Consider the following 23,313-nt stretch of genomic DNA (forward strand, 5'->3'; position numbering starts at 1 on the left):
GAGTATTTCAGTCTATTTGCAAACCATAATCAGACAATCAATAGGGGAAGGCTGTACATTTGCTATACCACCCAAGTAGGGATAAAATGTGTATGACTGCAGGTGTAGTTGTGTGGTCTTCCTTGTTTCACTATTTTTTTTTAATTCTATGATCCCTATGCTGATTCTCTGTCAGTTGATCTCTAAACAATTACGGCAAGAAAATCCAACACCCAAAATATAGCACTATCTTGAATCACACTTCTACAGATCTTTTAGTATTACAAAAGACAGGAATTAAATTTACTTGTTTGGCCTTTATATCACTCAGTTTCCCAACAGTCCCCTGGCATGATGTCAACTGTTGCTTAGTTGTTGTTAATTCTTCTTGTGTTTGAGCGATAATCTCAGACATTTCTCCCTTTTCTTGTAAAATTTTTTGTACACCAGCCTCTAGGTGTTTAATCTTGTCATCTTTTTCATCACAAATACTTTGTATAGAATCCGCTTGTGAATGCTTCCTGTTCATTGCCTCCTAAACACACAAACACGTTGTAGTAGACCACACAATCATGAATCTGCATAACACATACATACTGAGACATTTACAAACTATAAGAGTAACTGATCAGAGCGTATAGTTGGCTAAATGAGCAAGCAGTGTTATTTTAAAAACATGCTTAAATACTGGTGAATGTAACAAGTATTGATCAAGACATACTATCTACTGTATACTGTAGTAAGGATCGTGATGGTCACTTAAAAACTAGCACCCTACCAGAAGCTCATTCGTGCCTTCGGTATTTATAAGCTCCTGTTTCTACACACCAGCTTGTCAGGGTTGGTTAGACATAAAATCAAACCAAAAAATACCTGCAGTGTGATCCCAAATCCTTTAAACAAATATCTGTGGAAATGTTTTTAAAAAAATTATATGTTCTGCTAACTAACTGACTGACTGACTAACTACGTAGCTGATTAAATGATGCTTCTAACTAGACTTAACTAATTATGCTTCTTCCACTCCTCAATGTTTCTTCAGCCCAAGATGTGCCTTTTTGCCAACTACAGCAGCTACAGCGAATACTTCATCCACTACCACGTAGGTGTTGATCCATGGTAATGTGTGATGGCTCCAGTGGAGCTGGCTATCACAAGAATTATCTGGATAACTTCCATAGTGACTAGATGTTGAAGCACTTCTAGTTCTGTCCTTTGTTTGTAATGTTGTATAACAGGTAGAACACACCTGAAAATGAAACAAAATGGCCACTTCACTTCTCATTAGTCATACCATCCATAGTGACTGGATTGATTACAAAGGCATTTCTCAAACTATTATTCATTTGTAATGCTGTGCAAACAGTGGAACAAAGCTGAAACAAAGCGGAATGACCACATCACTTTCGAGTAATCAGGATGTGCATTAAGCCACTCAATTAATGTTTTAAATGTCTGACTGGCAGAATTCTTTCCTTTGATGTGGTATGTGTTGGTTTACCATCACATGAATTACGTTAACAAAAAAGTAAACAAACAAGTGTAAGGAAAAAAATAGAAATTTTATATTTGAATACAAATAAGAACCACTGAAACAAGTGAGGTCAACTATTATTGACAGGCCTGCTATAACTGACTGAAGTACATAAATGTTCACTAGTACAACTGCAAGTGTAGATGACCTCCCTTGTTTCATTGCTTCTTATTTCTATGATCCTTACTCAAATATAAAACTTTCCTTACACTTGTAGCGCAGTGTAGCCACTGAAAACCACAGTAGGTATATGACAGGCAAGTTTGCATTGTATAGGAACCAACAAAATTTGTTTCCCCACACATTCATAGCTTGGTCACATTAAAAACAGAAACAGAATATCATTTACAATGAAAACTCCCTTGTGGTAAGATACGGTACTATTCAAATGTAACATCGCACTTGCTCGATTGCGAGTGATTAAAAAAAACTCACTAATTAAAGGGTGTGGCACCCGTTTCCTTCGCGAGTATTCATCCCATACAAAACAGGATGAATGCTCGTGAAGGAAACAGGTGCCATGCCCTTTAATTAACGAGTTTTTTAATCACTCGCAATTGAGCGATGTGAGCAAGTGTGACATTACATTTGAGCGGTATACCGTACCATCTACTCCAAATTTGAGCCGTATCGATAGATGCAGCCATATCCCAGATACATGCCTTCAAAGTTCATCCTACCTTTTTGCACCTTTTATAATTATGTAATCTCCTTATTTTATTGTTTAGTACCCCTCAGAAAAACTACGCATGCTTTAAATTCGGAAGGTACAAGGAATATAGCACAGTGCTTGTATTTGTGTGAACTATGTTATGATGGGATAACATACTGCCAAGGTAAAAGCAAGTTCCAAAAATTGTAAGTGTTTGCCACACCTACATTTAGTTCCATTTACACAGGTAGAAAAAATCAGTTTGCAGACCCTCATAGCTCAAACCTTTTCTGGTTGAAAGAAAATAAGTGTCTTATCAAAATTGTAAAGTAAAATTAGTACTGTATTTCCTCGTATAAAAGCCTGGGCTTTTACTTCCCAGCATTTTTGACCGGGCCTGTAAACGAATAGGGCCTATATTTGAGACTGGGCGTTTATTTTGGATTGATCTGACCAATGTCCAGCATTTAATCAAATTCGGGTGGTGGTAGGATGGGATTATTGTAATGGTAAGCATAGAAAACAGTGATACAGTGTGTAAACAAGTGTAGGGCAAGGCTTAAAATGATTGGAAAATAGTTGTATCATACATATCTGCATGCACTAGGACTCGTCCTGACTACTCACGTGATTACTCATAGTACCTTCAACTCTCAGAAGGCTCTAAACTAAAGAATGAAGAAGCAGCAGCAACAAGGGAAACAATTAAAGCCATTAACAGAAGACTCAAGTAATAATCCAGGCCTCTATTTGAGACCAGGCGTTTATTTTCCAAAGGAGCTGGAAACTCCCCGGCTTATAATCGAATGCAGCTTTTATACGAGGAAATACAGTAATATGTGTAACAAGTGTGTATCAAACTACTCTAATAAAACAATCACCCAGAACAGAAAAAAAGTACAAAATCTTTCAGTTAAAAAAGTTTAAATTCTTGAATAAAAGCCGGATATGCAATTAAAAGTGGCAACTGGTAGATGACTGCAGTGATGTTGATTTTAAGTGTAGACATGACATTTACAACATTGCAGCCATTGTTTTGACTGATTTCACAACTTTTTAACCTTGGCTTTTTTGGCATGGATAAATTGGATGCATATACTGTACTTGTGCAAATACAAATATACTGTACATATCTACATATCGTACATTTAACTCCTTCAAATCCTTCTCCAGAGTTTCCTTATTAGCTACAGTTTGCTTCAACGCTGCTTCCATTTTGTCCAACTCAGTGACCTGATCATTAATGAACTCCTCTAACTCTGCTATCCTGTCCTCTCTCTCTTTGTTACCAGTCTATGGAAATGGAGACAATTATTTGTACACATGTTGGGATGTTATCATGCAGAGTCATGTATAATCAAAATTGGTGTAAGTGTAATTATTGAAGCAGGGTTTCAAGCAATAAAGAGTAGTGACAAAAGATGAATGATGGTAGTACAACATAGCTCGGTGGGAAAATCCTTACAATGGCATGTCATACCTGTTCAGCCAAAGTAGGGAATTTTAATACCAAGCTATGTTATAATACTACTACTTTTTATCCCTACTCTTTTAATTTTTAGTTTTAGTTTTTTTGCTGATATATTTCTGTTCGTTTTTTTAGTTTTAGTTTTTTGCTGTTCAAATATATGTGTGACTGTTCTATTAGAATATCATACATGACTGTTGTATTAGGTGACTGCTTTATTACAGTATGTCAAGATCAAGTGAGAGGGGTGTGGGCACATTTTAAGCAAACAATGATTTCAATAAGGAGGTGTGGTCACTGAGATTAATCATGATAAGTACCACTAGATCATTAAGGGGTGTGGTCACCATGTTCAAAAGAATCAGGCCATTAAGAGGTGTAGCCTCGGTATGTGACTGTTACTAGCTAGGTGATGTGCATGTGCTTAGCATGTCTCGCATGTATTACAAATATGCATAGATGTTTTTGAAAATAATTTAGATTAGATGTACTTATCTCTACAGTTGAATTGACAGTGCAGGCCTGTAGGCAGGGGAGCCCCCTCTTGAACTAGTCCATCTAGATCATTAAGAGGTGTGGTCAAACCTATTGTGCAGCTACAGCTACTGGTTGCCCAATGTGTCTTTCAGTATCACAAGTGTTCAAATAGTTATGTTGCAAATAAATATGCTTTATTAGGAAAGTGTCAATATGGAAAATTAATGGTTTCGTTACAATGACCAGCATGATTAAAGATTAAACAAAAGCAAGGTGCAGAGAACAGAAACTCTTTGGAACCTCAAATGGTGCATGTCACATGTGAGTTAAATATTGTGGTGTAAAGTGGTGGCAGCACATTGTGTCATTTATCCTTTAGCCTTGCAACTGTGGTCAGGAAAGCAGGACCAAAAACAGGGTTTGGGTGATTTAAAATTCAATATCCAACCTTGTTGTAGGATTTTCTTGATTTTAGATTAGGCATTAGAAATGCTGTAGCTTTTACATAAAGGTTCTTTTTTGTCATACAAGAGATTTCTATGATGTCTTTTGGTGGCAGCATTTCTTTTTTTTGGAGGGGGGGTATGCGTACGTGACTACAGGGCTAACACTATACCTTGCAGGCGCTTACATTCACAGTCATAATTTCCATTTGCATTAGTCTACTATGTTGGAATTTGGCTTACAATGTTCACCATGGATTAGCAAATCAGCCAAGTAGTTTGTTTTCAGTATAGTCGCTGTACAAATCAAACATTTTGCTCTTTCTACTGTCTAGTGCTATGATTCCAAAACTACTCACCACAGAAGGCTGAAACTTTGGTGATCCATTCCTACAGAAAATGCTGAGAAAATAGAAAAAAATTCGGAAGGTATGCAAACAAGTCAGATTTTTGCTGAGACGGTCACATATAATATAGCATTACATACTATACACTGGGTGTACAATGTAAGTATGTACAAAATATGAAAGTAGCCCATCTTCTTTGGCTGACGTCAAATTTTAAGGATGAAGTAACACAAATACAGTACAATATACGTATAGTCCCAGTCCTTATACTTTATCAGTACACCAAGCTACAGCATCATGCACAATTGAGTACTGGAGAGGATGCAGCACAACTAAGCATATACATACATTCATTTGCTGCGCTGTTTCTTCATGTTTGGCTGTCATCTCCTTCAAAGTAGCTTCCATTTGCTTTATCTGTTCTTCTCTTTCTCTTAGCTTCTCTTCTAGTTGTTTTGCATCGCTTTTATCTTCAGTGTTAGGCTGTGGGTAAAACAATCATGTTGATAAATATTTTCCTTTCAGTCTTTAGAAGGCTAATCTACAGTACATATAGACTGTTTGCATGCAATTACCCAAGCCTTTGCCTTTTCTTACTTCTGCTACACACTGTAAAGACCTATCTGTATGGATGTTACAGGTTTTTGCAATTAAATTCGTCACTTTTGCGATTGAATTTGTCCTGTTTGTAATTGAATTCGTCAGTTTTGCAATAGAATTTGTCGTGTTTGCATTACAATTCGGCATAAACAAAATGGCTCCAAGAAACCAACCGTTCCTTAAGAGATTAATTATTTACGCCATGGAGAGTTACACTTGAGACACTAGAAGGTAATTGGAGCTGGTAGTACGCGAAGCTGATAGCTGTCTGGCAAGTTAATTAGCTTGCTTGCAAGTGACCACACCCATCACGAGTGACCACACCCATCGCGAATATCGTAGTAGTTTGGAATGTTGCTGGATAGGCTGTAGAGGAAGAATTATTGCCTTATAAAGAGTTGTTTACTACTGTTGTATTTGAACAAGTTCTTGTAGCAGCAGCTACACCATGCATTCATGTTTTCTCCAGCTGCCATTCTTGTTACAGATGAATTTAACTGCAAAATCAACGAATTCTATTGTAAAAGCAAAAGCGAAGAATTCAATTGCAAATGGGATGAATTCAGTTGCAAAATCGATGAATTCAATTGCAAACGGGACTAATTCAATTGCAAAAGCGACGAACTCAATTGCAAACGGAACAGATTCAATTGCAAAGTCGCCGACTTCAATTGCAAAAACCTGTAAAAGTGTTTTACCTTAGTGCTTTCTTACATGTCAGACTACTTACTATAGGATCCAACATTCCATACTGTACAATACCAAAGAACGTATTGGTGGAGACTACTAATGACATGTTAATAACATCTACAGTCTGTCCATGTTCATCTATAGAGAGTTTTTCTAACCTTGGGTGGTACAATACAAACTATCAAATTATCATTGGAAAGAGGGTTTGTGTGGAGCTCAAATGAATGTTAACAACATTCTGATAGTTATACTATGGTATAAACCAATGGCCATTTTGAAAGCAGTTTACCTGGCATTATATTTTAGTTATTGAGTTTATGCTGGTCTGAAGTAATCAGTTTGTCAGTTGGTCAATTGGTTGTCGGTCACATTTGGGCTTGTCTATACCTACGTAACCAATACTGCCAAGGTGTCATGAAGATATTGTGAGCCTGGTTTTTCGTCAATATTATGTTAGGATTATGATAACTGTTATACAATACTACCATACTGTATGATAAAATACAACAGTCCTAATGTCAGTTGAGACTACTTCGACACTGGCTGGCGCTGCTCAAAATTTACTTGATCCCATACAACTCCTCATCAGTATTCTATAAATACTTTTCAACCACCAGATATACTGATTATTCGTTCTTTGGTGTGTAAATTGTGTGTGTTTTCCCAAAATTAAAATACAAATGAATCCAGCATTTTCATAACAATGCAGAGTACAAACATCCCTTACAGATTGAAGATTTTCTTTGTTCTGATCAAGAGTTTGTTTGGTCTCTTTAGTTTCTTCCGCCGTTTTCTCCATCTTAATTTTCTGTTGCCTTAAAGCACCTTCTAATTGTTTTATCTTTTCATCTTTCTCTGCAGCCTTACTCTACACAGAACATATAAAGTTTACCTACATGTGTAGTGCACAGTGTAAGTGTGGCCACACTAACAAGTACAGTACAGGACAAAACACAGTTGCACGTTCAGATTCCCAGCAATCCTCAGCGCAAGCTCTTGTAGAGTAGAAACTCGTACAAAATGCTGTGTTGATCATGTGTCATTGTAAAGTCCGCATTGATTATGTAATTTGTACAATCGAGTGCATGTTTGACCATAACACTTGCAGCTGAGCAGGTTTTTGTACACAACAATTCATTTTAACAGGCCAAAAATGTTGAATTCTATAGCTTCACAAATAATTCTTGGTAGAGGCTATTCGTCCGGTTCCGGATGCCGATTTTACCAAGCTATTCGTCTGGCTCGGTCCATGTGATCTGGTTCACGTGAATAAAAACTTAGACAAAAAGGGTTCTCAAATGAAAAAAAAAATCATGACCTATCCGGAATCGAACCCGAGACCTCCAGTGCGTAAAGCAAGGATCGTAACCACTATGCTATGTGGCTCCCAGCTACCGACCTCTCTTAGTTTCTACCTTATATACGTCACTCAAGAAGAAACCTATATAAGAAGAAATCCCAGTAAAGAAGAAACCAAAGCTGAACCCGACCCTAACCCTAACGTGCCGTTTGCCTGTTATGCACAATGATGACTTTCACTGTCTGTATGAAGGTAAGTTTTTGGGTGAGTTTGAGGCGAGCTAGGGTTGGAGCGAGCGAAGTGAGCGTCCCGGCAAAGCCGGGCCAACCCTAGCCCAAAAACTTACCTTCATACAACTAGTGTGTTTGATACTCAAGTTATGGGTGACACTGTGGGACAAGTAGTACTGGACGAACAGGACCATGCGATCTGAACCGGACGAATAGCCTGGTGAAATCAGCATCCGGAACCAGACGAATAGCCACTACGATAATTCTTTGCATAACCATCATCCTGTGGTTAAGCATTTTAGCAGTAGAGCTGCTCTTTCAGAGCTTAGTGCGAGTTTTGTGCATTTTGTAGTGTAGCAATAATACATGGGAACACAAATACTGCTAAGAATCACTGGTTAAACCAAAAGTGGGGACAATTATCGCTTTGTGTTTGTTTATCATTTTGTCTCAATTAACAGTTTGAAACATAAAGACAAAAAATAGTCTTCTCTATGCAGTGGGAACATAGGTCCATGCCCCTTGTTGTTAGCTCTACTTTATGTAATGATCCCCCTTATTTTATTGTCCCAACTAGCTTGTAAAATTCCTCTACTTCTTTTTGTAACATACGCATCATGGCTACTATTAACCTAGTGTCAAAAATCAGTCAAGCTACTATAGTACGGTACTGCTCAAACGTAACATTGCACTCGCTCACATCGCTTGATTGCGAGTGATTAAATAACTTGCTAATTAAAGGGCATGACACCCATTTCCTTTGCAAGTATTCATTCTGTATTCGCAAAGGAAACGAGTGCATGTATTTGCAAAGGAAACGGGTGTCATGCCCTTTAATTAGCAAGCTATTTAATCACTCACAATCGAGCGGTGCGACATTACATTTGAGCAGTACCGTATGTACACAATGAGCTGGATCCTCAAAACATTTAATAACTCATGAATGTAATTACACATGATCTTGAAATTTGGCTCATTTGTAGTACTGCTTGACCGGCTAAAAACATTTCAAAACCTTTTTGTTCAAATCTCTGACATAATATTTACGACCAATCAAAATTTTCACCATACATTTCCTATGGGGAAGCCATAAATGTAGTGTAAACTATGGCCCTTTCCCAAACTTGTAATGGAGCCAAGTCATATGTGTCTATTGTTGACACCTTTGCTGTTACCACTACTCATCTGGTTGGCTAACTCTCCTGAGAAAAAAATCCACTTTTAAATTTTTAGCTGTTTTTCAGGATCCAGCTCAACTTGTACATACTATACTCAGGAGTGGCCACTATTTGAGGGTGTCATTTAAAGCATAAGCAGGTCTTAAAAGAGTAGTGACCATTCAGTAATAATCGTTGCTACAGTATTTACCAAGAGTTCATAATATAGAGAGGGAGGTATTACTTACTTCATATTTCGGTAGCACTAGTGCATTTTGCTACTAAAAGGAATCAGCAGATGAATGGTATATATGACTATTGCTCTTTTCCTTACTGAGAACACTGCTGACCACCACTACAGGATAATCTACTTCATCTTCCTAGTCCAAGGAACGCTTTAGAACAATGGATGCCACGACATTTATTTAAGGACAGCGTTTATGCTCTATCTTTAAGGGCACAATGCAGCAACTATTAAAGGTGTGGCGTTGAACCAAAGGCACTAACAGTAACAGTGAAAGAACCAAGCCCATAATCTTAGCTGTTATTGAATTACATTTATCTGAAGGCACTAGTAAGTCAGTCAGTCAAAAATTCTGCTAAATGTTTTTTTAAACACTGTGGCACTGCCAGTTTACTAGAAGCATTCTGACTTGCACTGAATACACAAGCTTGTTTATATACCTAAATGCTTGGGCTTGATCCTACCCAATACAGCCAAGGTGCCATAAAGGTACCTATTGTGAAGTTGGTTTCTGGTCAATATTTATTTCATGGGAAGGTGTAAACCTCCATGATCCCTAATATACAGTACAGTAACTACTGTACTGTATGATAGCAGATATGCAGGAGTGGGTACATAGCTTACATCCAATTGTTGAATGGTCTGCTGAAGTTCCTCCTCTCTACTAGTATTGTCCTTTCCCATCGCCTCAAGCTGAGAATTGAGCATCACATTTTCATCCTTCAACTGCTGTATTTTGTCATCTATCTCTTTGGTTTGTGCCTACATTTAAGATAACATACATACACAGTTTATTTACAAGCACATGCATTACAGTTAAGCTTTTTCTAAGTGCTATACATATCATAGTTACATGTATATCAGTGAACCTGCTGACTACCTAAGCTAAGTTAATATTTTATAAACTGATGCTAGAGGTTCCTAACATAAACACATAACTTAGGAGCTATCCAAACTACATACTATAATTTGCTATATTTTCGTGCAAAAAAAATTCATGATGAAAATATTTTTGTATAATTTACATGAATGACTGCTCTATTAGAGTATTTCCATCTTTTGCAAAATATATTTTTTCATATGACTTTTACCTACGAAAATTATTTTACAATGGGGAAAAAAGCAAATTATGGTAGCTACAGTAGCATAAGTATGTGAATTAGAATTACAACTGAAAATCCTATTTTCACACACTAACCATACATGCTACATTACACATGTACTGTACATGCAGTGTGATGACCAAAGCAAATCTTCTGGCAGCTGTGTGAAAAACTGCTATGCTGCTGCCTAGTAAAACCACCACTGGGGGTACCTGTGCACCAATCAAGTACGAGAGTCAGAGCAGGCAAATCCTACTGGCCAACAGGAAAAATGGGCTATGTCCCACTAAGAGAGGCCATAGAGCCTTCACAACTCTATACCACTAAGCAAGACATGGACACTTAGGTATCTGTTTATACAGCTGACTCCAGGTCACCACGTCCGTATGGCAAGGTAGTCATGCATGTACACATGCACACAAATCACACAAACACACTATATGCAGATACTGTTACACACTCACAATTGATTGCTCCATAGTCTGCTGATGTTCCCTCTCAAGAGTTTGTTTCATATTGTCTGATTCTGTCTTTAATGCTTCAAGCTGAGCAGTGAAGTTTTTTTTATTATCTTTCATTTGCTTTGTTAGTTGCTCATTTTCCTTAGCTTTAGCCTACACATATGTACACACACATTTTGAAAAACCATATAGTACAGTGGGTCCTAAAATGACTTATTTAAACTTTTTTTAACATTCAAAGTATGTAATTTAATTGTAATATTATACATACTTGTTTAAACATTTGTACATACATAAATCTTACAGTATATATGAGTGCAAAAATTAGCAATTTACCAGCCTGTAGGAATTATTACATTAAAAATGTTCAAATGAGGGAGATCGTTACCAGAAGCACAAATTTAGCCCTTACTCTGGTTTATCATACCATTGCATGAACTAAAGTAGGGGTTTGTAAAACACCTACTAGTATTTCCAATGATTTTGTACTGGAACAAGCACATGTTTTCATGTTGTAAAATATAGTTAGCTTCTATACCACTGCATCAAAAAAAAGGAAAGAATGGTACCAGACATACGAATCTACACTATACACAACAAAATGTGTGCCCTATACTATAATTTACAGTCCTACACATAGAGAAGAATACATGAAGCTCTCAATTGTTGGAGGTGTGGTGCAAAAAAATGTTGTAAAACTTATGGTCGGTGTACTTTATTCTCATGTGATAGACAACACAAAAAGCCACTGACCATGCTAGCCACCAATCAACACCTTGTACTGTACATGAAAAGAAATAGGACACAAAGGAGGATAAAGGAAAGTCCATTATGTACATATGCATTAGTTGTGCTTACTGCAGTATGCGGAAAGGCATGTCTCGGGCTGAAGTAATGTCTAACAGTGAAAAATCAAGCCTGTTAATATAAGCTATTACTGTGTTGTACTTGTCTGAAGGCATTGGTCAGTCTGTCAGTTACTCGATCAGTCAGAAGAAAATTCTAATAATATCATTTTTTAAATGTAACAATATATCAGGTCATACTAAAGGGGCGCTTTTGGCCTTCATTACACATACCAGTCATTATGAAAGAAAGGTGAAGCTGGTTTGTGGTTGACACTTTTTTGGTACAGTGTAAAACCTTTACAATCTTTATTACAGCATAATACTGTCATATTATTGTAATGTATGATAGGGGACAGTTGTAATGCAACATTCATCACTGACAATTAAATATGCAGACCAAGACACACGGTAGTGTGTCGTGTGGCCCAAGAAGCCGGCGCGTAACACCCGCGAGTATATTGACAGGAAGAAAGAAAACGCAATTTTCGCACCTCCGTAGCTCTGTGCTGCCTAGATGAAACAAGACGTTTTTGCTGTGGACACTCCCTCCAACTTCAGCACTCCACATTCCAAATTTGAGCGAAATCGCTTCAAGCGGTCCCGAGATATGCGACTTCAAAAATTGGCTTAGTTTCTTAGTTTTTTTCTTCTATTTTTTCTTCATCTTTTCGCACACTTACAAAAACTGCTATAAAATGCGAACTCCATATCCGATCGCCTTGAAATTTGGCACACAGAAGGGGGGTATGAAGGCACATCTCTGTACCAACTTTGGCTGGAATATGATAAACAGGCAAAGAGTTATGAGTGATTATTCACGAAAAATAACACCAATATGCTGTCACGCCTACAGGGTAAACCGCGTATGGGAAGAAGCTGAAAATCGGTGGGTGAATAGGTTAACTATTGAACCTCAAACCTTTTGTGGTTTGAAAGAAATCGAGCTAAAAACCAGGAAGATACAACGAAAAAACCAACAGTGTGTAACAATTACGCAATCGAGATTAGCTAATAAAAAACGACTGCTTGCCACGCCTACCAGGTAAACCGCTTGGGGTAATGCTTTGAAAATCGCTGTACAGATGGAGTAATCATCTTAGTAAGGCTCATCAATGGTGTAGAAGAATCAGACTTAAAGTCACGGAGTTATAACACAAAATCCAACTTGGTGCAGCAAGTGCGAGATCGAGATACTCTAATAGAGCAGTCACCCTGAAGAGAATTCAAGAGATCAGCTACAAAGAAACCATCATGTAGAGAGTTCAGCTGCAAACAAATCAACTGTAGAGAGTTCAGCTACAAACAAATCTCCCTGTAGAGAGATCAGCTAGAAGAAGTTTCCTTGTAGAGAGTTCAGCTTCAAACAAATCACCCTGTAGAAAGATCAGCTAGAAGAAGTTACCTTGTAGAGAGTTCAGCTACAAACAAACCACCATGTAGAGAGTTCAGCTACAGACTAGTGACCCTGTAGAGACATCAGCTAGAAAAGTTACCTTCAAGAGAGTTCAGCTACAAAGAAACCATTCTGTAAAGGGCTCAGCTGCAAACAAATCACCTGTACAGAATTCAGCTACAAATATATCACCCTGTAGAGAGATCAGCTAGAAGAAATTACCTTGTAGATAGTTCAGCTACAAACAAATCACCCTGTAGAAAGATCAGTTAGAAGAAGTTACCTTGTAGAGAGTTCAGCTACAAAGAAACCAATTTGTAAAGAACTCAGCTGCAAACAAATCACCTGTACGGAATTCAGCTACGAACAAATCACCCTGTAGAGAGATCAGCTCACCCTGTAGAGAGATCAGCTCGAAGAAGTTACATTGTAGATAGTTCAGCTACAAACAAATCACCCTATAGAAAGATCAGCTAGAAGAAGTCACCCTGAAGAGAGTTAAGTTATAAAGAAACCACCATGTAGAGAGCTCAGCTACAAACTAGTGACCTTGTAGAGACATCAGCTAGAAGAAGTTACCTTGTAGAGAGTTCAGCTACAAAGAAACCATCATTTAGAGAGTTCAGCTACAAAGAAACCATCATTTAGAGAGTTCAGCTTCAAACAAATCACCTGTAGAGAGTTCAGCTACAAACAAATCACCCTGTAGAAAGATCAGCTAGAAGAAGTCACCTTGTAGAAAGTTCAGTTACAAAGAAACCACCATGTAGAGAGTTCAGCTACAAACTAGTGACCTTGTAGAGACATCAACTAGAAAAGTTACCTTGTAGAGAGTTCAGCTACAAAGAAACCATTCTGTAAAGGGCTCAGCTGCAAACAAATCACCTGTACAGAATTCAGCTACAAATAAATCACCCTGTAGAGAGATCAGCTAGAAGAAGTTACCTTGTAGATCGTTCAGCTACAAACAAATCACCCTGTAGAGAGATCACTAATCAGCTAGAAGAAGTTATCTTGTAGAGAGTACAGCTACAAAGAAACCATTCTGTAAAGAGCTCAGCTGCAAACAAATCACCTGTACAGAATTCAGCTACAAACAAATCACCCTGTAGAGAGATCAGCTAGAAGAAGTTACCTTATAAATCATTCAGCTACAAACAAATCACCCTGTAGAAAGATCAACTAGAAGAAGTTACCTGGTAGAGAGTTCAGCTACAAAGAAACCACCATGTAGAGAGTTCAGCTGCAAAGAAATCACCCTGTAGAAAATTCAGCCACAAACAAATTGCCCTGTAGAAAGATCAGTTAGAAGAAGTTACCTTGTAGAGAGTTCAGCTACAAAGAAATCATTCTGTAAAGAGCTCAGCTGCAAACAAATCACCTGTACAGAATTAAGCTACAAACAAATCACCCTGTAGGGAGATCAGCTAGAAGAAGTTACCTTGTAGATCGTTCAGCTACAAACAATTCACCCTGTAGAGAGAGCATCTAGAAGAAGTCACCTTGTAGAGTGTTCAGTTACAAAGAAACCACCATGGAGATTTCTGTAATCAATATATGTATTATATATATAATTTGTACATTTACTGATAAAATATTTAAAGCACATCTACTTCATCTTTTCTTCTTCCTGTGGTAAAGAAAAAAAAATAGGTTAAAAAAGTCCCAAAGCCAGCCTATTTTGGGGTATACAAATACAAAAAGAAATGAAATCTAATCTAAAATAGCCAAGCTGTAAAAAAAGTGTGCAGCCCTCAAAAAGGCTATGGTGAAAAAAGATGTGAAATCCAAGGTGGCGGCCAAGAAATGGCTGTGATGGTAGGTTAATGGTAAAAATTTTAATAACGACAATTCAGGTGAATTTGGTGCCAAGACATTTCACATCTTTTTTCACCATAGCCTTTTTGAGGGCCGCACTTTTTTTACAGCTTGGCTGTTTTGGATTAGATACCATATACAGTAGGACCTCCATTATCCGAACACCTGTGTACCAGGTCAATCATAAAAATGTTCAGATAAGTGAATTTGTTCGGATAAATCAAGACCATTAATTTATATAGGGAGTTCTGTTCAACTACTCTAATAGAACATACACTACTCTAATAAACATTCACCTTATGACAAAATACTCTAATAGAGCAGTCACTTATACTGTTCGGGTAACCAAGATTCGGATAATCGAGGTTCTACTGTACTACAGATGTGCACGCACACGCACACGCAAAATACACCCACCCACCCATCCACACACACACGCACGCGCACATTCAATTGTTCCACAGCTTGTTGATGTTCCTCTTCAAGGGTCTTCCTGATATTTTCAGTTTCTTTCTTTGCCTCGTCTAGTTGAGTACTGAGGTCTCTTTTATCATCTTCCATTTGTTTGATTAGGTGATCTTTTTCTTGAATCTTCATCTGCAGTGTACATATGTATGTGTACACAAATATAATACCAGAATGTGTATCTAGAAGTGTTTACAAATTATCACCTACATGGAAGGGATCATTACAATGGACTTAAACAAGTGATATCACCACCTAAAGTGCAAATTTACCATATTTCCTCGTATAAGGCCAGACTTTTATTTCCTTCCCAGCATTTTTAACTTAAGACTGTAAACAAATAGGGCTGGATAGGTTGAGTGATGCCTGGCATTTCAAAATCAGTTAAGCAAAGTTAATTAATTTTTTTGTAATCAGAAACTTGCCAAGCAGTTATTCTATATCTGGCCATGTTTTCTTGTTTTTAATGCTGTATTTTTGTCACGTAAGATGTTGCTAGGATGATTTTTAAGGCAGAATTTTAGGTGGCACATGTCATTTTTGGGGGGATTCCTACTTAAATAGTACCACCATACTGTTTGATTGAATAAGTTACAACGGTATGTACAGTATCTCAATTCAAAGCACTTGCGTGGGCTAAGATCAAACAAATAAGTGTGCTATTATTTCCATACAGAAAAACACAGCACTGTTGATCACGTGCATAACACAATGCTATATGTTTGTGTTTTATGACCAAACTTGTACTATATAGACACTTAGTGATTGTCTGATGGCTGAAAACCGCTAGTCTACAAATTAACGCTCCGAACAAAGACGATCAGAAAGCAGTTAAAGCACCGCCACGCTAGTGCAATATGGGGAATAGCACTCTGGCGTGGTTTTGAGCCGAACACAACACTCGGTTTTGGCGTTGTGTTGTATTAGTCTCTCAAACATGACCTCATGCTACTTTTCACATATTGCGCTCACGGCGGTACTTTAACTAGTATATATAAAAATAATACAACCACACACACTCAGCGGTTTGTGAAGCACATACATGATACATATGTACAGAATACACTTACAGAACTCCAGTTAACAGATTGTGTACTGGTAGTTTTAAGACTTTCAATGGTTTTGTTACTCTCTTTTAGCTTTGCTTCATTTTGTAAGGCTTGCTCATTCATATCATCCTCAAGTTGCTTAACCCTTTGTTGGTGTTTAATCTGCAATGACAAAATGTATACACATGCTACTGATGTATTAACAAGTGCTGAAAGGATTATGTATATATTTCACTGTTAGGTCAGCATGACTATATTTGATTCATTAACACACTATTTGAATAATCATTAGCACTTTCTGTGCTTAGATGGATGAAGGCTTTAAAAGTGGAAGATTCATTATGTAAAAATTCTATGTAGTTTAGACACAACAGAAATTGTTTTCAGGCTTTACCTTACTTTGTGTGTGCGCATTGTCTGTGTGTGTGTTGTGCATGTGCTGTTGTGTGTGTTGTGCGTGTGCTGTTGTGTGTGCTTGTGTGGTGTGTTGTTGTGTGTGTTTGTTGTGAGTGTGTGCGTTGTGCATGTGTGTTGTGCATGCGTTGTGTGCGTGCGTGCATGTTTGTGTGTGTGTTGTGCGTGCGTTGTGTGCGTGCATGTTTGTGTGTGTGTGTGTGTATGTGTGAGTGTGTGCATGTGTGTGTTGTGCGTGCGTGCATGTTTGTGTGTATTGTGCGTGCGTTGTGTGCGTGCATGTTTGTGTGTGTTGTGCGTGCGTTGTGTGCATGCATGTTTGTGTGTGTGTGTGTGTGTGTGAGTGTGTGATTCACAATTGACGCAACACAAATAATAACCATGTACAGTCATTAGCTATAGACCATGGGCAATCTCAGGAATGATCTGGTAAAAATTGCTATAGTTTCAGTTTTACAACATTTATGGAAAACGAGAAGGCAGGCATTAAGTGTTCTACTGCAACTACGGGTGGGAAATATACCGATATTTAGCTGTTGTGCAATATATGTTTTCATTAAATATTTAACATATATTAATACTGCATACTGACATACTGGAAATTACCAGTTTTCAAGTTGTTCAAGCAGTATTATGGCAGAACTCGGTTAGCAGAGTTGAGCAAAGAGAGTAGCATGTGACCGTGTTAATGGGAGACCAGTCGAATATGGGAGTGCTATTCGTCACCTCTGTTGAAAAAATTTGTTGGCAAACACCTCCAATTGTTTCCCACATAAAGAGTATGTATAAGCACTGCATAGTCTACAATGAGTAATGGAAGCTTATACATACGTACTTAGTGGATATTTAGTAACACCACAATATCTATAATTAAAATAGAATGACACAATACCGCCCATCTGTATCTGCAACAACCATGCAGATGTACTATATGTAACACATGTATATTGCATATACTTTAAAGCAAGAACTTGCTTTATAATAGCATCTGTATGAAAACTTAACACTTTTCGAATTCTTGTGGCAAAGATTCAGCCTTATTCCTCTGACATGTGATTTAGCTGGTATAAGACAAAAATGGCTTCATTAAGTAATTGTGAAAGTGCCAGCAAAATGGAAGAAAGTCGTACTTGCTGTTGAGAAAAAAGTTAGAAAACAATGAATGATTACACAAAAAACCAGCTACACTGTTATAGAAGTATGGAATTGGCAGATCAACTATCACAGATATAAAGAATAGCAAAGGTACACTACAGTCATTTAAAGAGAAGATGAAAGAAATGGGTGTGACAGCTAAGTCAATGAAGATTAGAGGTAGAGCTTTTGAATAACTTCACGAGACATTGTATATTCGATTTAGACAGCAACATGAGAAGGACGTGGCTATAAACAGTAGTTTGCTCCAAGAAAAGACCAAGATTTTGTACAGTCCAGACGTTTCTATTCCTTTTTGTGCAAGCAGTGGTTTTAAATGGTGATTGCAAACACTATAACCTTCAAAGTACGTATTACCTTGCAAGACGAACAGGGATCAGTGGATATTGTTGCTGCCTGTGAGTTTAAATACGGTATAGGCCAAGTGTACTACAGAGCAGATATTTTCAGTATCGCTTGTTACCACGAAAGACACCGGTTAGTTTGTTAGAGAAAAGAGCCAAAGGGAGGAAAAATGTCAAGATAGAGTGACAATCTGTGCATGTGCAAATGTAACTGGCTCAATAAAGCTTCCACTGTTGTTTATTGGGAAGTCAGCCAGGCCACGTTGTTTTACATGCTACGAGTTAAACAATTTGCCTGCGGTGTATAAGTCACAGAAGAATGCCTGGGTAAATTGCATTAATTTTCTTGCTGGTTCCATGATAGTTTTGTTCCTTTTGAGGATAAGTTGCAGTCTATTGTCACCTGATGATGGAGCTGGCAGTCAAATTGACCTGTAGCAGAACTTTTATCAGATTTTGGTCTAATGGGACTGGAGTTGACTGAGGAAGATGTATCTGAATGGTTAGAAGCAGACCATGATGATTTAGGGTATGAACATTTGGATGATGATGGCATCGCTGGTTATGTGCTTACACAATCAGATACACCAGATGACTCCATGGAGGAAACCAATGCCCCTACCTTACCAGTGGTTAGTCACATGGATGGAATGGAAATGCTGGATGAGTGTCTCACTGCACAGCCTGAAGCAACACTAGAGTTTTGTTATCATTGGAAGAACTACCAGCCAACAAATTTATGGATTTTTAAAGTAATACGCAAGTATTTCACCCATTGTATTCAATGCTTTATACTGTAAAATTATAGCTTACATGATTTTGCACACATGTTTCCGGCTTCACCTTTAACAAATCACCAAAACAGAATGTATAATATAATTACGTTGTTTGCCCTCAAAATGGTATGTGTTGTGCACACACATTTTAGCATTGCATTAATAGAGAAAACTAGGCCAATGGTTATTGAGCTCTGTTGCTATGGTAAAAACAATTTCTATAAGTGTAGCTGTCGTCACCCTATGATGTATAGCTGCATAACCATTTCAGCTGAATTATATGTCATCTACATATACCCGGTAAAGAAAGGTGCTACTATAAAATTTATGCCTCGGTGTGGTTTCTGATGAGAAGAACTGTGAAGATGAAAAGTAAAGGTAAAAGCACAGAGATCTAGAGCGAATATTCATTGGAAACAGATGAAAAGAAAAATCTGTAAAGGAATCAGAACCCTATAAGGTACATACCACATAAATGGAAATTGTGTGATGTGTCATTTAACTTTCAACTGTGATCAGGAAGGCTGGCAGACAAACATTCAAGTTTAAGTAACTTTTGTTAAATTGCAAAACAACTCTGTAAGTTCTAATGCTACGTATATTTGACACTAAGAGTTTTCATCAAAAAAAAGAATTTTATTATGATTTTTGATGGCATCATTAGGGGGTGCTATTTTGTTTTGGGGGTGCTATTTTGTTTTGGGGGTGCTATTTTGTTTTGGGGGTCCCTAAACAGTACTATTGATATACATACCTGAACAGTCTTTAACTCATTCTCCATTTCATTCAGTTTAGCAGTTTTCTCACTAATAGTTTCCTCCAAGCTCTGTATCTTCTTGTCCACTTCTTCATTTTCTGTATGCTATATGTATACATAAAACTTAAAATCATTATCAACAAGTACAGATCACTTTTTAAAAATTCATTATGACCATGTGGGGGTTAAGTAAATTATAGTTACATCATTTTAAGGGAGAAATCGTTATTACATGAGTCCAAGGTGAAGCCAAGGACAAGTGTAATAATAATGATATCATCCGAGTGCAATGAACATTTTACAAAGCAGCAGTTTCCAGAGGTATGATTTGTCTTTGCCTGGGGTTGGTGGAGGGGCATTGTGTGGGGTGGAGGGGCATTGTGTGGGGTGGAGGGGCATTGTGTGGGGTGGAGAGGCATTGTGTGGGGTGGAGGGGCATCGTGTGGCATGCAAGGATTAGCTAAAAGCGCTCCCGAAATAGAACAATGGAGCCAGAGGTTATTGAAATTGAAAGAAGTTGATTCTTCACCATACACCACTGGGACCTCAGCTGGAACTGATCGCTGGAGTAATTGAAAACAGACATAGACTGTTTCTTGACATTTGTTTAATCCATCGCAATAATAGTAGTGCCAGTGTGTAAAGGGTAGCCATTTTATTGCAAGATTTAGCAGGTACTGGTGTTTTTGTATTAAAATTTCCATATTTGGCTAACTAATTACCATGTGGTGGAGCCACTCAGACTGGTTCATGACACCATAACAACTGCAAATGGTATTGTTTACCAATGAAGCAAATAGTTATCACTGGGTGATAACTAACTTATCACACAGTAGCACAGCCACTCTATGGTACCCAGGGTGTCACTTTAACACTCCCACTCACTGGGATATAGCACCAACCCAAGCTATTAATTTATAATCATCAATAACTTTTAAATAAAACTCTTTAAGGTTAAACTGAGGATTTGTCTCTAATCATTATCTACATATGTGCATACATTGGAAAATGTTTTTTTGGGGGGCAAAATGTTAGTACATACATCTGTATAGTAAGCAACCTTGAAAGTTTGCACATACACAAGCCTTTTGTAAGACTGAAACTTTTAGCGGTCCATTCCTTTTTCCCTCTACATAACAGGAATGGAATTCTAAACAAGTGCAAAGATAGAAGCAGGTTTTCAAAGCTGCAGGATTATACATATAGATATGTACACTGGATAGATAACTACACATTAATTGTTGGTACAGTAGAGACAATAGAAAATGTATATAGTATGCACATACCACAATTTGAAAACCTTCATCATGTTTTGCTTGAAGTTCTGCTAAATCTGACTTGGCTTTAGCTAATTGCTGTTCAGCACCTTCACGTTTAGCAACTTCCTCACTGTGCAACAACGCTTGTTTCTCTTTCTCCTCCTTGAGTTGGTTATAATTTACCAGTAAATCATTATATTTAGATTTCACTTTCTCCTAAACACAGCAAACAACAAATGGTACCTGTATATAGACCTTGTGCACCCGAGCCAGGATATACAGTATACACAGAAATTGCTAGGGCTTTAGTGATAACTGAAACTATAATGTAGGACACATACGTATGTTACCACCGATACTACATTTGTAGTAGGGCTGGAACGAAGGTCAACTTTTAACCTCTGAAGCTTCTTAAGAAGCTTTGTCCCAGCCCCAATTTGTAGTGCACTAATACTTCAAGGGTTAAAGTAGGAACTTCACAACAATACCCTTGTTAACATTGGAAACTTGTGCATATCTTACTTTACAATACAGCTTACAAGAAGCTCTAAATAATAGTAAATGCGTATGTTTTGTCAGATACATACAATAAGCTGTTAGCAGTAATGTAGTGATATCAATGATTCCACAAATTGCAAGACTGCAACTGTTGTGCATCACTTAGAATGGCTTTGTTTATAAGTGTATGTCTATACTCAAATTACTATAACGGTGTTTTTCATCATGACTGTTCTATTAAAGTGAGGGGAGCTGTTTTGACTGTTCCAAGAATCTCAATCTTCACAATACTGAATTACCGAAGCTTTCTTTTTCCAACTTCCAAGACAGCTGCCTTGATTCCCTCAATGGCAGCAACATACGCCACTGGTTAGTGTGCTTTTAAGTGTAAGGAAGCTTGATCCATAGTACAATAATTAAGACTTGGCCTCAGTAACGAGGAATTCACAGATTGTCATCAGTTAAAGATGACAGTCAGTTATCAAGGTAATAGTCACATCATTGGCCAAAATGAACGTAACAAATCTTATAAGGTTGTAAGCCACAGCCAATTCAGTAAGTTCTTCAAATACATGTATGGGCAGCATGGTCTCTATAAATTGAGGCTATTTGATCTGGCCAACAAAACAAGCATGCATACGCAGGCTAATATTTTGGTAATTCCACATGAACACAATGTATGTAAATTTCATCATACAGTACGATAGTATATTAGGAATCATGGAGATTTGTACAAAAACATTGACCAGAAACCAGCCTCACAATATCCTCTGGCACTTGGCAGTATTGGCTAAGTACATATAATCATGCCCAAAAGTGCCATCAGTGCAACCCAAATTCAGTTGCTATGATTTTTTTTTATTCAATGGAATTTTGTGCTGACAAATTGACTGATGCCTTAAAATAAGTGTACGGGGCAGTACGAGCTTGATTTTTGTACTGTTAGATGTCACTTCAACCCAACAGGTGCCTTTTGGCATACCACGGTATATACAATGCACACATCATGGTCCTCCTTTGTGTCCTATGTATTTCTTTTCACTGGCAGCACATAGTGTTTGCAGTAGCGCAAAATGGCTCTCTGCGGCTGACTATTGTACAGTGGGCTATTTTCAAGGGCAAAAAATTTTTGCAGATTACCACCATTCAAAATTTCAAGGGGTAAATTTTTCTTCAGATCACGCATTTATCATACAGAACAGTATACTGTATATTAGGAAGTTTGGGTTTTTCTGGCCAAAAATATCACCCAAAAACCAGCCAACTAGCAGCATTGGTTAGGTATAACCAAGCCCATTCTATTCAACGGAATTCTCGACAAGTGTAACTCGATAATGGCTAAGGCTACAGGTTTGATTTTTTTCACTGTTCAATGTCGCTTCAGCCTGACAGGTGACTTTTGGCGCACTGCAGTATGTACAATGCACGCATCATGGACATATATACCTTTGTCCTCCTTTGTGTGTCCTTTGCTGACAGCCCATAGTGTCAATTCACGGTAGCGCAATTGCTTGCCTATGCTTGTAAATGGGAATCATCCATATTTTCCGTGGTAACTGGATTGATTGCAGAGGCGCTTCTCCCACTGTTCTTCGTTTGCAATGCTGTGTGATGAGCTGAAGTACATCTGCAGGTGTAGGTGACCTCCTACTTTTTTTTTCTATGATCCCTAATCGAACTTACTGGTGAACCCATGCATACTGCATCAAAAGAAAGTACAGTGCCAGAGGTAACGTTTTTGACTGAACGTGTGCCCCAACTACCAATTATTGACTCAAAGTGAAGTGGCCATTACGCTTCGCTTTCAGCTTTGTAGTGGACGTCCACTAGTATATCTGCAAGTGTAGGCGAC

At 37.8% G+C, this 23,313-nt stretch overlaps 1 protein-coding gene across 2 annotated transcripts in view; it reads right to left on the minus strand.

Moving 5' to 3' along the window:
• The window catches only part of LOC136260207 (putative leucine-rich repeat-containing protein DDB_G0290503), a 70,152-nt gene that overhangs the window by 27,871 nt on the left and 18,968 nt on the right, over positions 1–23,313 (minus strand). The window contains exons 5-14 of one of the 2 annotated variants that reach the window (XM_066053844.1): positions 20,991–21,179; positions 19,702–19,809; positions 16,280–16,420; positions 15,192–15,341; positions 10,689–10,838; positions 9,746–9,883; positions 6,918–7,058; positions 5,249–5,383; positions 3,312–3,458; positions 287–514 (exon numbers count right to left, since the gene is read on the minus strand). In XM_066053844.1, coding sequence (XP_065909916.1) covers positions 287–514; positions 3,312–3,458; positions 5,249–5,383; positions 6,918–7,058; positions 9,746–9,883; positions 10,689–10,838; positions 15,192–15,341; positions 16,280–16,420; positions 19,702–19,809; positions 20,991–21,179 — 1,527 coding nt within the window. The remainder of the gene's footprint in view (positions 1–286; positions 515–3,311; positions 3,459–5,248; positions 5,384–6,917; positions 7,059–9,745; positions 9,884–10,688; positions 10,839–15,191; positions 15,342–16,279; positions 16,421–19,701; positions 19,810–20,990; positions 21,180–23,313) is intronic. The other variant, XM_066053845.1, reaches the window with a different exon arrangement.

Source organism: Dysidea avara, chromosome 7 (genome assembly GCF_963678975.1).
Source record: "Dysidea avara chromosome 7, odDysAvar1.4, whole genome shotgun sequence".
NCBI lineage: Eukaryota > Metazoa > Porifera > Demospongiae > Dictyoceratida > Dysideidae > Dysidea > Dysidea avara.